This window comes from Hemiscyllium ocellatum, chromosome 23 (genome assembly GCF_020745735.1).
Source record: "Hemiscyllium ocellatum isolate sHemOce1 chromosome 23, sHemOce1.pat.X.cur, whole genome shotgun sequence".
NCBI lineage: Eukaryota > Metazoa > Chordata > Chondrichthyes > Orectolobiformes > Hemiscylliidae > Hemiscyllium > Hemiscyllium ocellatum.
Window position 1 is genome coordinate 24,881,631 of NC_083423.1, and position 19,138 is coordinate 24,900,768.

General features: G+C 38.8%; 1 protein-coding gene across 5 annotated transcripts in view; it reads left to right on the top strand.

Moving 5' to 3' along the window:
• Positions 1 to 19,138, top strand: part of LOC132826704 (SRSF protein kinase 2-like) — a 226,984-nt gene that overhangs the window by 69,428 nt on the left and 138,418 nt on the right. The window contains exon 1 of one of the 5 annotated variants that reach the window (XM_060842791.1): positions 7,081 to 7,309. The exons of the other annotated variants lie outside the window; for them this stretch is intronic. Within the exon in view, the coding sequence (XP_060698774.1) occupies positions 7,272 to 7,309 (38 nt within the window). The 5' untranslated portion in view covers positions 7,081 to 7,271. Of the gene's footprint in view, positions 1 to 7,080; positions 7,310 to 19,138 lie in introns of those variants that run through there. 5 annotated transcript variants of the gene reach the window in all.

A 19,138-nucleotide genomic window follows, 5' to 3' on the forward strand; every position in this document is an offset into this window, starting at 1 on the left:
ACTCTTGCTCTCACGCAATCTCATGCCCGCGCTCTAGCTTTTTTGCGCTCTGTCTCACTTTCATGTGCTCATTCTGTCTCGCGCGTGCTCATTCCCTCTCCCTCTCGTTTGATCTCTTGTTTTCTTTCTTGTGTCTGCACTTTCTTGCGCTCGTCGTCTCTCGTGCCCTCATTCGCTTGCTTTCGCGATAGTTTACGCTTGCTCACTCGCTCTTGCACTCACGCTCATTCATACTGACTTGCTCCCTCTCGCTCATTCGTGCTCACTCTCTCGCGTTCTCTAACTCGCGCTCTCGCTGTCTTTCACGCTCACTTGTGCTTTCTCACACATGCTCTTTCTTGCACTCACGCGCTTGCTCTCACTCTGACTTTCTTGTGCTCATTCTCTCTCGCGCTCTCTTGCTCTTGCTCTCTCACGCACTCTTGCGTTCGCTCTATCTTGTGTGTTCACTCTCACACTCTTGCTTTCTCGTGCTCATTCAATACCCCCCTCTCTCGCTTTCTTGCTCTCATGTGTTCCGTCTCACGTTCACTCTTTCGCACATTCACTCTCACGCTCTTTCGGATTTGTTCACACGCTTGTTTGTGCTCTTGCTCTCACTTTTATTCTTGCTCTGGCGTCTCAGTTGCTCTCACTGTCTCTTGCTCTCGCGCTCGTTCACTCTCGCGCTCATTGACTCTCGTTCCCTCTCACTGCGCAAGCTCTCTCACTGGATGCGCACTCTATCAATCTCGTGTGCTATCTTGGCCTTGATTGCATGCATTCACTCTTGCACTCTCACCTTTCTCGTGCTTACTCACTCTCACTCTCACATACTCTCTTGTGTTCTCTCATGCGTTCGTGTATGTTCAATCTTGCGTGTTCACTCTCACGCACTCGGTTTCTCATGCTCATTCGCTCTCGCTGTCTCGCTCTCCCTTGCTCTCTCTCTTGCCCTCGATTTTGAGCAATCAATCTCGCTCTTTTGCGCTCGTTCGTTCTCACGCTCTCTCTTTTGTGTTCGGTCTCTCTTGCGCACGCATGCTCTTTTGTGCGTTTTCAATTTCTTGCGCACTTTCTCGCATTCTCATGCATTCTCTTGGACGCTCTCACTTTCATGCTCGTTCTCTCGTGCGCTCTTGTTCTTGCGCAGTCTCTCTCTTGTGCCCCCTCTCTCTCCTGCGTTCGCTCCCATGCTTGCACTCTCTCAAGCTCTTGGTTTCTTATGCTTGTGCTCTCTCGCCCTCTATCTCGGCCTCGATCTCGCATGTTCACTCTTGCGCTCTTGCTTTCTTGTGCCCATTCACTCTCCCTCTTTCTCACACACTTTCTCTCACTCTCGCGCACATTCATTCTCGCGTGTTCACTCTCACGCATTCGGTTTCTCACGCTGTTTCACTCTCGCTCTCACTCTCCCTTGCTGTCTCTCGCCCTCTGTTTTACTGTTGATCTCGCACTTTCGTGCTCATTCTCTCTCTCTCCCTCTCTCTCGCATTCTCTCTTGCTATCGCGCATGTTCAGTCTCGCATGTTCACTCGCTCATTTGGCTTGTGCTTGTTCACTCTCGCGCTCTCTTGCTTACTCTCGCTTTCTTGTACTCGTTAACTCTTGCTCTCTTGCACATGCTGTCTCACAGATGCTCACTCTCACTGTCTGACCTGCTCTTGCTCTCTCATTCGTGCTCTTTCACACTTGTTCATTCTTGCTTGCTCGCTTGCTCTCACACTCAATCACTCTCACGCTCTTTCGGGTTTGTTCACACGCTTGTTCATGCTCTTGCTCTCACTCTTGTTCTTGCTCTGCCGTCTCGGTCGCTCTCACTGTCTCTTGCTCCCGCGTTCGTTCAATCTCGCGTTCATTGACTCTCATTCCCTCTCACTGCGCAAGCTCTCTCACTGGATGCACACACTATCGATCTCATGTGCTCTCTCAAAGCTCTCGCTTTCTCTTGCTCTGTCTCTCATGCTTTCACTTTTTCCTGCTTGCTCTCTCGTGCTCACTGTTTTGCATTCTCTTGCTCTTGCACGTTCACTCTCACGCTGTCGGTTCCTCGCATTCATTCATTTGCTCTCGCGCGTTCTCGCGTACTTGCGCTCGTGCTCTCGCTCACTCTTGCGCTCTCGCTGTCTCAAGCTTGTTCACACATGCTCTCGCTCTCGGTCTCGCTCTCTCGTACGCTCGTTCGCGCTCTTGTCTTACTCGTGTTCTTGCTCTGGCACTCGTTTGCGCTCTCTTGCTGTCTGTCTTGCTCTCGTGCTTGTTCACGCTTGCGCTTGTTCACTCTTGCCGAGAACACGCTCTCTGTCTCTCGCCGAGTGCGCGCTCTCTCGCGCTCTCTTCTCTTTCATTCTCTCTCCTCTCTGTCGTTCTCTCCCTCTATTTCGTTCTCTCTCTCTCATCCTGACATCTGATGTTCCAGTATAACAGTACACACCTCGTCTGCGGTCATTCGATCTGTATTATAGATTAATTGTAGTGTCCTTGGCCAGTAAGCACATAACCAAACGTAGTTCTGTTATCTTTTAGCCATATAAGTTGTTAACGGTGCAAGTAACTTTCAAGACATCTGTCTCACCAATAACCCAATGCTGTATAATAAATGGTATGTGGACCAACATACATACAAAATGCATCAGTTTCAGTTTCAATTAAGAAAAAGACATAAGGACAGGCTTCAGTTTAGGAAGGCTGATTATCAGCTTTTTTACAGTTATTAATTCAAGAGCAGTTGAATGGCTCTGTGCTATTAGAGCAAACTCGAGGAAGAAATTCTAGGAATTACTGACCAGGTAAGATTTTGAATCATAATTCAGCAGTAGTCTTGGGAATTGAGAAGCTGGGCTTTGCCAGGAACTTGAAAGACGCCTGCAAGCATGACTACTTCAGTGCAGCTGAGAAAACTGGGTTGAAAAGCTCACATGTGATATTTTCTTCATACAGAGAACCCAGCGATATGTTTAGCTTGTTGGAGCTAGCTGTCACAGAGACATACAGCACGGAAACAGACCCTTCGGTCCAATTCATTCATGCCAATCAGATATCCTAAGTTAATCTAGTTCCATTTGCCAACACTTGGCCCATATCCCTCTAAACCCTTCCTATTCATATACCCATCCAGATGCCTTTTTAAATGTTGTAATTGTACCAGCCTTCTCCACATCCACTGGCAGTTCATTCCATACACTCACCACCCTCTGCGTGAAATAGTTGCCCCTTAGGTCCTTTTTAAATTTTTCCCTTCTCACCCTAAACATATGCCCTTAGTTCTGGACTCTCCCACCCTAGGGAAAATACTTTGTCTATTTACCCTGTCCATGCTCATGATTTTATCAGCTTCGATAAGGTCACCCCTCAGCCTTTGCCACTCCAGGGAAAACAGCCCCAGCTTATAGTTCAAATCCTCCAATCCTGGCAACATCCTTTGTAATTCTTTTCTGAAACCTTTCAAGTTTCACAACACTCTTGCGATAGAAAGGAGACCATAATTACGCACAATATTCCAAAAGTAGCCTAACCAATGTCCTGTACAGCTGCACCATGGCCTCCCAACTCCTATATTCAATGCTCTGACCAATAAAGGAACAACAGAGAGCTGGAATTTTACTTGTGAATAAGTACTGGAGTGCAGTTTTGCAGTCTAGCAGAATACAGACTCCCAGAGTCTGATTGAATGAGAAAAGGAGTCGTTGTTGAACCACAATAGTCCAGCTTTCAAGGGGGAGTTTCAAAACTAGATCAGACAAATGGAAAAAAAATCTTATGAAATTTACTGAGATTTGACGGCTCACTGGGAGGAGGAATTGCTGAGAAATTCATTGGATTTGTCCTGATCACATTTGCTATTTGATGTGTGCAGCAGAATGTTTAATTAGCGTAGGAGCTTGGAAAATCTACAGCCCAGACTGAGGCCATTCGGCCCACCGTGTCTGTGCCAAATGAATAAACTAGCCACTCATTCTAATCCCACTTACAGCATCTAGTCATAGTCTTGCATGTTACAGCACTTCAGGTACTTTTTGAATGAATTGAGGGTTTTCGCCACAACCACCAAACTGGGAAGCAAATTTTAGACATGCACCATCCTCTAGTGGTGATTTATCTCATGTCGCCTCTCACCCTTTACACATTCGGTGACATGCCATTACTGAATCCTCCTGATGAGCAGGTCAAACATAAGGAATTGTGTAGTGAGTAAGTCATCCCTTCACTCCCCCAAAGTCTCTTCACCATCTATAAGGCAGAAGTCAGGAGTGCATTGGAATATCAAATCTCCTCTCTCTCTTGCACAATCTTGCTCTCTCTCTGTCTCTTCCACCTCCCCCCACCCACCCAAAGCTCCAACAAATATTAATTGTCTCCACTACTGACATGTAACAGCAACAGTGTGTGCCATCTGCAAGTTGTACTCCAGAAATTCACCAAAGCTCCTTTGACAGCACCTTCTAAACCCATGACCACTACCACCTGGAAGGACAAAGGCATCAGATACAAGGGAACACCACCTCTAGATGTCATTCAAGATTGTGAGTTGGAAATATATTGCCATTCCTTCACTGTCACTTGATCAAAATACACCAAGTGGACTGCAGTGGTTCAAGCAGAAATTCACTACTACCTTAAGTGTAAGTAGGGATTGTCAATAAATGCCAAGCCCACATTTCCTGCAAGAATGATTTACAAATAAATGAATAGAGGCATTGATACAAAAGCAGAGAGGTTATGCTGAACCTTTATAAATATTGGTTAGGTCCCAACTTGGATTCTGTGTGTTGTGTTGGTCATCACACTTTAGGAAAGATGTGAAGGTCCCTGAGAAGAATAGAACCAAAATTCCCCCAAATCCTGGAACCATTTTGGTAAGCTTCTACTGTTTCCTTCAGTGCATCCTACTTGGGAAGCCCAAGATCCCATATCCTTTGCTAACAACTCTCTATATCTGTCATGCCATCTTCAAAGATTAAGCATATATTGTCTCTGTGTTGCTTCTGCCAAAGTGCATTTTGTCACACTTCTCTATTGAATTTCTATCTTGCATTTGTTTTCCCATTCTGCAAGACCACCCGTATCCTGTTGCATGTAGTTGAACCATACTTACTTTACGTCACTCCTATGAATTTAATATCATCAGCAAATTTTGAATTTACTTACTTTATATAACAATTATGTTGGATTATAATGAAAGTGATGTTCCTAGCAATGACCCATCTGAGATAAAAGCTGAAAATTTTGGCAATACATAGCAGGTCTGGTAGCATCTGTCGAGAAATAAGCAGACTTAATTAACATTTCAGATTCTTGATTTTCCTTCAGACCTTTGAACCTATTCACATTTGTCTTTATGATGCCTTTTGCGTAGTTTGATAGTATAAGAGACCACGTATTCACGTTTTTCAGCCTCTAAACTCAAATGGAAGTTGTACGGCTATGATTTGAAAAATCAGGAAAGTTGTTTGCAACTTGAAAATCAAGTGTTGCATATTGTTAGCTATGCAATACAATGTTACTTTCAGGAAGCAAAAAAAGAGGGAGGAATCAACACTGAACAGCACCATGAATCTTGAGAGAAGAAAATTTTTCCTGGTAACTGCTTTCTGGGCGAACTACAGAGTAATGCAAAGCTATCGTCCCAAGAGCAACACCTGAGTGAAAAACATCCATTGCATTTCTTTATGTCCCTCTTTGAATCATGGGAAAAAGGACAGAAAACCCCAGATAACTTTAAAAGAAAAGAATTCATACAAGACCATACCTAAGATCGAATCAACTATTGCATTGAACAATAACCAACACTATACAGACAACAATGTCTCTTACTATTGGGAAAACTCAAAAAGATCTCAAAAAGAGAGAGAAAAAAACTTCCCACCCTTTGCTTTGAACTTTTGATAATTGGATTTTTGGTTACTATGTCTATATTATTTTCCATCCATGGTATGTGTTCAGCCATCTGTATTTTGCCTGTCTTTAATAGTTTTTGAGCGGGTTTGGGTTCAATAGGTTAAGCTGTGTAAATTAGAAATTCTTTCTTTTCTTTGTTCTTGTTGATGTTAGTGCATTACAATAATTAGAATTATTTTTGTTGTTACTGAAGAAACTTGGTGTGGTTTGCTTTGGTCTTGGGTAGCACTCAGGAAAATTGGGTTTTGGTGATCTCATTCAGATTTCTATAATTAATGATGACGTGAACAGTGGAGCATTATTTTCAGTTAGTTGTGAAACTGATAACATTTTGCATACTATCCAGCACACTTACTTTCTAAAAGAAAGAAAAGTTAAGGTTCATAACCTATTATACAGTGCAGCTACCTCCTTGTACAGGTAGATATTTTGGCATGTGGCTTTTATCTATTCTATTTTTTTTCGTCAGCACCATATATAGGGCTCATCTTTTTTAATTTTGATGAAGGCATTTAATCTGAAATGTGAACTTGTTTTGAAGTAGGGAGTAATCTTATGTCTTCTGAATTGCTGTATTTGAGATTTTGAGGGTGTTTTATATCTTAACTTATGTTAACTACATTAATTGATTGTTTGCTCTTGTTATTCTCTGGCAAATATCAATGAAGAAGAGCTTAGTCGTTCCCTAGCAGTATGGTTGTGCCAACCAAGACAAAATAATTGTTAATTGTTGGAGATGTTCCAGTACTTTTGAGATTTCTGTATGCTTTTGTGAAATATTGTGTTGTCTTACCTGTTATCGCAAACAATTGAGATTGTATTTATAACATTGTGTTTATAAGATTGTGAGATTGTGCATATATTTGTAAATATGATTAGCTGCCTATAATTTGCTATGAATATAATTTGCGGTAAAAGAGAAATGTTTGCTGCTGCAGCAGTGTTAAGGAGCTGATGTAAAATGGTTGTTTTCATTGGTTAAGATTGAGGTCAGAAGAAATCGTCACTTTAGCAAACTATTCATCTGATTCAGTTTTCAAGCACTTCTGTTCTCGTGCATAATCACTCCATCTGGTATGACATAAATTGTCTATTGGTACAGCCTGGAAAGCTACCCCTACTGTGGAAAAAAAATGGTACTGTACTTCCTGTTTTCATAAACGGTCATGTGCATATTTTAGTGAAGCCTGATTCCTCGGGAGCTTTCTCTCCTCTCTCTTTTTTCGGAAGCAGTGATGAGCAGTACACGCAGAAGCATTTGAAACCTGTGGCCTCATTCTAGTTTAGCCAAAATATCTGAATATTGACATTGGGTATTTGAAGAAAACCTAAAGGTGCTCAGCTCTGAACGTTTTCTAATTTTTCCAGAAACGAAGCAGAAGATTGAGCTGCTGATGTCAGTTAACTCTGGAAAGTCGTCTTCTTCAGAAAGGTACAGCGAACATGCATTGCACCCAGCCATTGATGCTAAAAGCAGGCAGTGGGAAATCTGAAGGAAGGAGGGAGGGGAGGAGAAGAGCTGCCAATGTTTAAACGTCAGTGAAAGAAGCTTCACTGCATTGGTTGACATATTTTTCAGAATCTATTCTTAATTTGGAATCTTGTTGCTTTGCTGAGCTAGCTGAGGCTTATTGATTTCTATTTCTTGCGTGTTTTGCTGAATAAATCCATAACATAAATCAAATGATCATAATTAATGTGCATAATGCCACTGGGCATAGGTTTACATAGGTTTTCTGCTTCTCTCCTGTTGTGAAACATGCTTAAAATATAAATGTAGAGCATGTTGTTTACTATTTTAGTCCTTCGATCGACGTTTAGGTGCTAATTTTCATAGAATGTGACCATTCTTAGGATCTGAAATCACTAGCCCACAGATTAGTCAGCCGCCTTCTATGAGGCAGATATACCTTTGCTTCATATTTCACTCAAGAAAAATATTTAGCAGATGCAGTAATATTTTATATCTGCAGTTAAGGTTAATTGACTTGTAATATTTATAAATATTACACGTTTGCCAATCTAAAATCAGTAATTGTTTGAAATAACTAATTACAATGAGTTGGAAATATCCAAGAAATTTTGTAATCATATCTTGCATCAATTAATTGCGGCCCCGTTGGAATTAGCTCATCATAGAAAGTGATCTCAAATTTGTTTAACTACATATATGTTTTTCAATTGTCCATGACAGTGTCTTCAATTGTTCTGTATGTAAAATCTTAATTACATTTGGGTATTTATTTTGCTAAAGGTGTGCTTTAGCATATTAATATATTGTACATCATTACTGTTAGATATAGAACACATCTCTACATTTCTACAAGGAAGAGTTAGTTTAACAATTTGCAGGGGGCATAGACTAGGTTTTTCTAGCAGCACAATTGTGACAAAAATAACTATGTTTAACTTTATTTTGAGGGTCCTGCAACAAAATATTGAAATGTAGATTGAGATTTTGTAATTGATATGCCATAATTGTTAATTTGCCTTTTTGGCAATGGTGATTATGTGCATAGAAGATGGTACCTTCTTTTCAGTGGTTGCGAACATTAAGTGTATAGTGTCATGGTTTAAATGTGCTTATTTTAAGCTTTTGCTAGTAAAATGGGTAGTTCTGGCCATCTGTGGAGACTAACGTTGGCTTGTCAATACAAACGTTTGTGCAAAACATGTTCATGATATGTTCTTAAGTGTCTCTGATGAATAAGCTGTCCTTCAGATAGAGGGTTCATCTTTGGAAAGGACATATTTGGCAAATGTTTCAATGCATGCAAAACTTTAATGTATAACTAGGTAGATCGCCCAAAGCATTACTTACAATGGGGTACAACAACACATTTTAACTGGATGATTATTAGCACAGAGTGACACCAACAGCGTGAGTTCATTTCCCGTGCTGGCTGAGCTCACCCATGAGGTTCCCGCATTCTGAATCCCACTTCTTGCCTGAGTTATGGTGACCTTCAGATTAACCCCCACCCAGTTGTCACTCTCTCTATTGAGAGACTTTACAGCAACTATGTATGGCACATATGCTAAGTGTGTGCTTCTCTCACGTCACCTAATATATCGTAAAAGTACATCCTCATCTACACCAGGATTGTAATTAGACTATTCCAATTGTTTCCTTCCCAAAACACTTTACATTCGATCTCTTGTACTTTGCATTTCTTTGCATTCTGTCATATCAAATGATTTGACAGCTGCTGTTCAGTTGAACGATGTGTATGATTAAACATTATTCATGTAGACATTACAATAGTATAATGCAACACTTCATATCAATCTGAAGTTCGATTTACAAACTTCAATTTAATAGTCTATTGCTAATTCCTCCTGAAGGTACCAATTCAGACTGCAGAACTGTTTCAACATGACTCTGATATCTCATTCAAATGGCCCACCTTTATGTCTGAACCTTTTATTATATTTGTAGAGATTTTGACAGGCATCACAATCTGAATCCTATCCTCCCTTTACTTTCAGATGCATGATTTTTCAGCAGGAGTTAATAATAGTCAAGCCCAGGAGTTGGGGCAAACTTATTTTCTATCTCTGTATCTCCCCCACTGCTCCCTCTCTTATATTCTTGCCCTCCCCAAACTGCCAATGTCCTTTTACTTTGGAATGCTGGACTAGCATCTCTGTTATCATTATGTTCCAATAGTTTGTGTTATGACAAAAAAGCTCAAGCCCATTAGTGTCTCTGCACCATTGACTAATATTAAGATGTGTTTCAACTAAACTGAGAATATTTTAAACAACTGAAGGGCTGTAAGCTTTGACAGTTGATTTGCTTACATGTCTGATGTTAAACTATCTACTTTCCTACTTGGGGGAAGAAAGGTTGCATTTTCAAATTAAATTATAAAGTAAACTGTTAAATTATTTCTGTTGCATGTTAGTCAGCTTCCATTATAGCAGTAGTCGTAATGGCAGCTGGTTAGCTCAGTTGGTTAAAATGCGAGCATGTGGATCAGATTAGTGTGGCACAGTGGTTAGCACTGCTGCCTCACAGCGCCAGAGACCTGGGGGTTCAATTCCCACCTTGGGCGACTGTGCAAACTCCACACAGACATTCTCCCAGTGTCTGCGTGTGTTTGCTCTGGTTTCCTCCCACAGTCCAAAAGATGTGCAGGTTAGATGAATTGGCCATGCTAAATTGCCTGTAGTTTTAGGTGTAGGGGAATTGGTCTGGGTGGGTTGCTCTTCGGAGGGTTGGTGTGGACTTGTTGGGCCGAAGGGCCTGTTTCCACATTGTAAGTAATCTAATCTAATCTAAAAACCCCTGATTTAGTTCTGGCAGAGGTAGATTTGGAGCCTACCTCTGTGCCTTACCTATAATAAAAGTAAAATACCACCTTGCCGTGATTATGTGCAAGATCACCAAGGACTTGTCTTAGGGCAGGGAACTCAAGAACACTAGTCATAAAACGCACAAATAATCAAAAGATATCAACAAATATGTTGATACCCTGAGAAACATCTCAGAACGATACATTGAAAAAGTTGGATCATTTATTTTCAAAAGGCTGAGATTTCAAAAAGACTCAGTTTTAAGATTTTAAGAAGGCTCGACAAAATTGGCCTGGGTTAATTGTGGGGACAAATTAGACTTGTGTGTAGGTGACCAGACAAATAAGTATGCTTCTGGACAGATAAGGAATGAATTCAAAGATCCTTTTGATATTTGATAGAGTTCAATTCCATGAAAAATATGTAAGCTTTATCTAACTTTTTTCCATAAATAGATTTTAGAAAAATCTAGCATTTTAACAAAGTTGATTTTATACTGTAAAGTCTGTGGATTTAAAGTTTTCTTGAAAAACACTTGCAGTAAAGAATGACATGTTCAGATTTAGTTAATTTTTGATCATATATGCATCCCTTATTTGGAGGAAGAGTCGTTGTGCACTCAAGTCAGTAATAAATGACTAATGCTTGGAAAACCAATTTTTAAATTCATATTGAATTTCAAAGATAGTTCAAGAAAACTCCAACTTAAAGAAAACTAGGAATCTTGAATTGTTTAATACTCTTGGAGAGTGTGCAATCTTGGCGTGCAACACAAAACCCTTGATCTGTAGTGTAAGGTTATTATAACTTAAAAATTGTTGCATAAAAAATATTCTTTTCAAACTTAGATTAATGTTTACTTTGCAAATACGAAGGTGGATAAAGCACTGGAATATATAAGTGCATAGGATAACTATGTTGAATATTTGCACTATTATTCTTGTTTATTTAGAAAACAATTACTGTTATTGAAAGTTTTAATTTTATTGAAAGTTCTAGAATTCAGTGGTTAGATCGTCACATCATGATCAGGTGTGTTCTAAGTTCTGTCAGTGGGCAGTTGCTTCTAAACCCTAGATTGGTGCTGTGTGATATTGGAAAAAGAGCTGGAAATTTTTATATTTCAACTCTGAAGTGCAGTAGGATTCGCCAGCTGCAAAATATTTCCTCCTGACATTTCCTCTCAGTTAATCAGATTTTGATCATAATTCACCAAAATTGTCCAAACTGTGTAAAAGATCATCAGATTTCAAGCTCAAATTACATCTAGCGCAAAACAAATTTGTGATCTTTTTCACTAACTTGAAGTTAGCTATGCTTCCAACAATGGCCACACCCCAGATCAAATGAACCACTGTAATGCATTTCTGTTAATTGCATCTGTTTGCTAGCCTTCAAACAGACCCTTCAAGTTAAGCTTTGTTGTTTGGGTGCAAGGACATCGTTGGACATGTTTTAAAAGATTTTGAATAACCATTTTTCTTAATTTACTAATGAATTATTACTATACAGCAATACCACTAGCAAAAGATCTCTATGGTTTATGGAAGCTATTGTTGGTGATTAAAAACCAGGCTAGAAAGATGGTGAACTAAACAACAAGCTAGTTTTCAGCTATACCAATCAAACTGCACAAAACTGCTGCTGTTGAATATATGAAAGAATGTTTCTTAATGTAACTTGTAAAATAATGACCAAACACTGCCCTACTGGTATAGATTCATGGCAGAATTCATATTCATTGATGTGTAGAAAATTCAAGAGAGAACTTTCAAAACAAAAACACAATTTGTTCCCAGTTGGCAATTCAGTCCTAAGCAGAAATTCTAACCCTTTGTTTATCTTAGTAGATCTCCTGCTTGCGGTGCTTGAGCTGAGTTGTAACACACACTATATTGTTATAAAGATAATGCATAAAGCACAAAATGGATTTTGAGGATACTGATTTATAGTGAATAAGTCACAATTTTTAATTGAGATTTTGTTTCTTTTGATGTCATAGTAGTTCAGTTTTTGCCTCCTCCATTTTAAAACTGCAGATCAGTAGCCTTGATTTATTGTGTAAACACAGAAAACTGGAAATAATTAGCAGATCAGGCACCATCTGTGATGAATTAGACGTTGAATCAGTCGTGTTTCATGTCTAACACCTTTCCTCGGGGATGGATTTTTTTTTCAATTTTATGTGTTCCTTTAAAATTAAGTGTGCAGAGTTAATGTGTTTTAAGTTGTAGGATGTATAGCAATATGGTAGGTAATATGTGCCAGATTGAAAATCAGGACCAAGCTTGTAGTAGTATTAGTTTGAGGGTTGATGGTTGTCCAGGCTTTTAGGGGCACTGTTGGCAACCCTGTTCCTTGGGTACTGCAGAGAGATGAGAGCTTGGGCTTTGCTAAGACTGATTAGGATTGTTGAGTTTTCCAGCAATGCTTGGGAAATGTAACTTTGGGATAAACTTTCTATGGTTTAACAATAATTATATGGAGTTTTGGAAGCCCGGGCAGATTTTGTATAGATCCTGGGATTTGCCACCATTGTAGAGGTGCTTTGGAAGATTTGAGATTTGGAGGAACACTCAAGTAGAATTAATACTTTGTTTCACAAGGGATTCTTAATGTATGGTGGAATGAGAGTGCCTAAAAAGGGCTTTCTTGTTGAGATGACCAGTCCAAAGATGTGCAGGTTGGATGGATTGACTATGTCCCATGGTGTCCAGGGATGTGCAGGCAAGGTGGCTTAGCCATGGTAAATGTGGAGTCGTGGGGATAGGGTGGGGACTGTGTTTGGATGGGATGCTGTTCAGACAGTCAGTGCAGACTTGAGGGCCGAATGGCTTCTTTCTGCACTGTAGGGATTCTCTGAAGATGTCCTTCAATCTGAATACGAAAGCTGTGAAGCCTATGTTGGAGCAGTGCATCAGTGTCTGAGGAAACTTTTGCTGCCTGTCAGTAAACGAGATAACAAACAGTCAAAGTCAGTTGAATTTGCCAATTTTTATAAAATAAGAATTGTTGGCTATTGTTTCTGTTAGTGAGCCAGTATAACAGCAGTTTCTAATTGCAAGCTGTAATTAACTGATCGATTTTTGATGTCATGCTCTTTTTTGTCTTATATTAATTTGTTGGAGTTAATATGTATATGATTCACTATACCTTAACTTTGACTTTTATCTGACCTATTACGAAATTATTCATGCCAAGTTAAACATAATTTGCCGTAATAAGGTTATACATTTATGTTGTCGTTAAAAGTTGTACTTCATTTGAGAAACACTGTTCAATCAGTCTGTTCATTCTATACAACCACTATGATTCTTTTCTTAAACAGTGGCAAACAGTACTTTAGCAGTGATTGTTGCTGTTGTCACCGCCAACACCATCACCAGACCTGAAAGGATTGCACTATATATTGTTTTTGGAGCTTCCAAAGGAATAAGTTGGTAACCTACATCATCAAAGTATGTCTAAGTGTGAAAGGATCTTCTAAAAGGCATCTGGATGGGTTTATGAATAGGAAGGGTTTGGAGGGGTATGGGCTGCGTGCTTTCAGATAGAACTAGATTGGGTTGGGATATCTGGTTGGCCGAAGGGTCTGTTTCTGTGCTGGACATCTCTAGGACTCTAAATAATGGTCTCCCCCAAAAAAAACAGGATATAGAAGACCTTTTAAAAAAAAAACTTCTTATTTGGAAAAAATGTTTCTTGCTATTTTTTTCTCAAATTTAATCTCTTCCCCTTTTATTGTTTTGGTCAGTCTTTGCTGGATTCTAAAACCTACCCAGTTTTCTGTTGTACCGCTAATGTTCACACCATTTATATACCTTTTCTTTCCAATTTGTAGTCTGCTTCGTGTTCTTAATTAGCCGCAGAAAATTTGCACTCATCAGGAATGAAACTATCTGCAGCATTAAGAAAGGCATTATTGGATTCTTTAAAGCTTTTTACAAAATATTTTTATCAGTATTTATTTCTGTTACTGTCAAGAAAAGGTGTTAAATGGCATTGGCAATACGTGTCGGTACATGCAAGATTGTGTTGTTCCTTTTTAAGTGTAAAGGGTAAAGACTGTCCATTTTTACTGATTTGTGTTAACATAATTAAAGAAATGGGCTAGTATAAAACTTATGCTAATAATGACATGGTTTTTCCACTGAGCACTTCTGATTTTTGCCAACTTATGTAGAGAAGAGTGTGGCAGTATTCTTGACATAGATTGCAGTGTGCATTGAATCAATATGTCATATTAGATGGCTAAAGGCTGACTAGAAATTGCAGTTATTTAATACCCTAGATTAAATAAAAGATAAGTTTATATTATTATAGACATTTAAATCTTTATTTGTAACTTTTAATTATATTGTCAAGTTTGTTGATTATGCCATGAATGTGTAGCTGCATAATGTATTTTGTAAAGAAAGCTAATTTGTCTTCAAAATAGACAGTGTTTTACAAAATGGCTTCCAGAAGTCATAGGTTGGAGTTGAAACCAGACTGGACTTGGCTCAAGAAGAAATTCCATGAACTTAAATGAACATTTTCAAAGCTAAACAGAAACTTATTGACACTGGCTTTCCTGGATCTATGAATAGCTCTTCCTATCTCACCAAAAGTCCAATGGAATGATAACTATTCAAGTTAATAGTTGAGAAAGTTCAAAAGTTAATTAGTTCCACTAAAAGACAGTACCTGTGCTCCAAACAGGAATAACCCAATACCTGGAATGGAAGGATGATTTAATAGCTTGGGGTAGTAGGTATTTTAAAGTTTTTTGTTAAAGCTGCATTAAAAACTGGCACTGAATAACCATTTTGCACAGAGGTTTCAGGAGAATAACCTGAACACATGATAAAATCAATTTTAAACAGCTTTTTGACAGGGAAACGGAGGGAGATGTTCAGAACTGTTGTGCAAAGTAGGCTGGTAAGAGCCACAACCTGCAATGTTTAGCAGTGAAAAAAGCCTTCACTCACTACCAGTCCAGTTGTGCTGAATCTTCCAACTACTCAACTTCAGAAACCTTGACAACCCTTGAAACTAACTTAAGTATTCAACCCTTTCACTGCAGAAAGAAAATCTTCAAGCAAGCCAGGCCTGCAATGAGAGTAAAGACTGATCTCATTTTTCATGCTTATTTTTAACTTTTACTTTCACTTTAATTTTTTGTATTTGTATTTTAGCTAATAATCATTACTTTTTAAATTTTAAACAACTTTCAGCAATAATTGTGTAATGAAATAACCGACCATGTTTAAAACATAAGACTGTACTGCTGGTTATTTTAAAAACAAAGCAGGGAGCTACATGCAAACATTTTTAAATTCTTAGTTCACTGACTGCTCTGAGGATGCAACTGGTCTGTGGTTGTGACAGTTAGCAATTATTTATTTGTTTACCTCTGTCTATTGAAGTGGTTTAAATGATGTACCTTACTTCAAAAGACAATTCCCTGTTGCAGTAACGTGCATTTTTTCCTTTCCACAGGCCACTTTTGTGACTTCACTTGAATCATCTTTTCTGCCCTATTCCACTTTGCATCTTCAGCAATCACAGTAGTCTGCTGATGTCTTTGCCTGAAACCTATTTCTTTGACCTTGCCTTTTAATATCTTCTGTTAAATCTTGCATTTCTTTTTATTGTCTGTTTTCATCTCTGCAGTGTCTGGCAATGCTTACTGTGTTAAAATTAGTATGTGAGCGCAAGTCATTTGTTGTTTCAACTTCTTTTAGCTACCAGAAAGACTCTGGTTTTGAATAAAGCCACATGATTTCAATTCTAGCATCTGTTTTTCAATGATTATAGTGTAACTATTTGCATTTTCCATCATTTCAACTGATTTGTATTAATCCTTTTCGTTGTAATAACCTTAACTACCTAATTAACAGACTTAACTGCTCACCATCTGTAGAAGGTAATTTTTCTTCAGTACATATGATGGATGTTTCCCTGGAATGTTATTTCTGATCCATTGAAGCAAAGCAACTTTATCAAATTAAGCCTTCACCATTTAATATTGAATAAGCATTGCTGTTGACAGTCACTTGCTAACTAGTGTGAATGTCCATAAGAAAGTCTGTGTCGTTGGTCATGGATTCTGTGGGTCCTTGTTTGGCTGATGAGCCCGATCCGAGAACTGCATCTGCAACTACTTGTGGCAGGTGTTTCTGGGAGATGGAAGTGATCCCTAGCATTGATTGTTTACATTCTTTTCTCTGTAATCTCTCTTTTTTTGATGGGCATTCTCAAAGTATTGTGTCCCTTCATCCAGGAGTTTCCTTAAAGTTTCTTCTCTGAGGACCTCCTATGCATTGACATTTATGTTGCATTTTCTGAGGGAAGCCTTTGGGGAGTCTTTGAAAAGCTTTCTTTGATCATCTATCTTTTTGAGTACTTTCCTTGAGCTTGGTTTTAAAAAAAAAAGTTTTACTTTGGGATTTGGAATTGGGCAACCTAAGCACACGGCTGGCGCATGGAGAGTTTCGGATAATTATTGCCTCAAACTAGTGCTTTTAGCTGCTTTAGTCACATTGATGTTAGTACATCTGTCTTCCCAACTGATTTGAAGAATCCATCTCAAGCAGCATTGGTGATACTTCTCAAGGGCCTACAGGTGGTTTCTGTACTTAATCCAAGTTTTGGAGCCATTTGGAAGGGTCAGAAGGATGACTGCCTTATTCAAAAGGATCTTAGTATTACAACAAATGCCATGATTATCTAGGACACTCCTCATTCGGCATCCAAAGTAGCACTCATGGATTGGATGCTATGTTGAATTTTCGCCTCGATGTCAGCCTTAGATGAGTAGAGGTTTTCCAGGTAAGGGAAATGTTCAAAAGGATTTTTCCACTGATCTTAAAATAGGCATAGACCAAAATTTGACCTGGGATGGGTTGGTAAAGGATTTGAGTCCTCTTCACTCAGCTGCACTTCAAGTCTCCCAAAGAGCAGTGATGTCAGAGTTGAAGCGTCTGAGTTCACAGACAACAAGGGCAGTTCATCATTCTAAATGTTTGGTTTGCTTGTTATGCATGAGCGTTAGTGTATTCCAGGTTCTGAGATTGAGTTTGACCTTGGTTTTCAGACAACAAGTAGATAGGCCCATTAGATGAGTCTGATGATTTTGGAATAGACTATTTTTAGGGCACCTTTTCTCACCCATTCCCCATGCAGGTTGAGCAGTGTGAATCCTGATGAAGACTACTCACTCATTGATGAAAGCTGGCAAAATCCTCACCTGTTCTTATTCCAAGAGCACAATGACTGCGTCAAACTCCACCGCGTACATGCAGGTTCAACAATCCTATCACTACGGAGCCTATAGGGCGTAAAGTTCATCCAGTTCCAATGCCAAGAACACTTCCATGACTGAGGATTTCTCCCTACTGCTGATGCCTACATCTGCTGTCATAACTATTGATATCACATGAATATCCTCCACCTGGCTTGCTCTTGATTGTTTGTTTTGGATTGCGCATTATCTGGTGCCTCCCCCTCAAGTTGAAGGAGAACTCCTGACAGCATTGCTCTTGGGATTGATGGAACATTCAAGCCTCTCTCTGGATTGCCACCTATTGAATAATACGTTTATTTGAATAAAATATAAACAAAAAATAAAACCACAAAGCAGCTCATAGTCTATCCAGCCTGTCCTACCTACCTGTCAAATATATTAAATCTATCGCATTCTTCTCTGGCACATGGAATAACTCAAAAAAGACCAACATTTACCCAAGGTTTTTTTCCGATGGTAGGAAAAAGCACCACAAAAATCACTGGCAGTACTGGACAATTTTTTTCACTTAAACTGTGCGGAGACACTTTTTAATTCTTTTCTTCTACCAAACCATTCACACAAAAATAACATCTTGCTGACAACTGATTATTGTCTGTAATTTCCTAAGTTTACCTATTTCCATATTTAAACATCGGCATCGGATGGACCTGTACTAGTCCTTGGAAACAGTCCCAAATTCTAGTGAACAGCTGATTATCTGAGCCATTTTTTTGTGATTGAAATAATGGGAATAGCAAGGCTAAGTAAAATAGAAAGGTTGAATGAACTATAGGAAAATGTTTAATATGAAGGATTCAAGGGATGACAGGAGAGTTTGAAATTAGGCAAATTTAAAGTTAGTTGAATTTGAGTGTTTGTTCATTAAGAGAAATGAGGACAGCATAATGTAAATCCACAGGAGTTTTGGAGATAAGGAATATATGCAAAAAAAGGAAAAACATAACTTGCAAACTTATTATCAGTGGATGGTGTGTTGCCTCTGCTTTAAAAATGAATGTGTTCTAATTCTAGTTTGAAGGTTATCTGTCCAATATTTCAGAGTAGGATTCTTCCAAGTTGAAAATGTTCAAGTGTGAGGAATGATGGGAAGAATGGTATATTTTACATAAACTACTGAATCGTTGGTAATAAATCATGTTTTTTTTTCCCTTCAAATCATGTCAAGAGCAGATGAGATGTGACTTTGTACACATATGCCTTTTCTAACGGGTTGGGAGATTCTGTGATGCTTATAAAAAGAAAATTCTGGTGTACTTTCATCCAGCCCTCCTGTAAAATAACAAGCAAGTATAAATGACATAGGAGTAATTTAGAAAATTCTCAATCCTTTTAGTCACAAGTCAATATTTCTTCAATGAAAAGCAGTCGGGCTCCTTGAATCTTAATAACTTTGAGTATAATATCCCAGCATACTTTTCATCCTTCTAATGTATTAATATCCTTTAGAAAAAATACATCAATAATTGCACACTAAACTGGGATAATATAAATGGCAGAGAGGGAAAGTCTTGTTGAAGTACATTCACAAGAAGTATGCATAGTAATAAGTTAAAAGGAGCAATGGGACTAAACAGGGACTGAAAATATGAGGCAGAGGTTTGACTAAGCTGTCATTTGAGTACTTTGCATCTTAGCGAGTTTTGAGAAGATTTGTAGCTCAGCTTGACATGA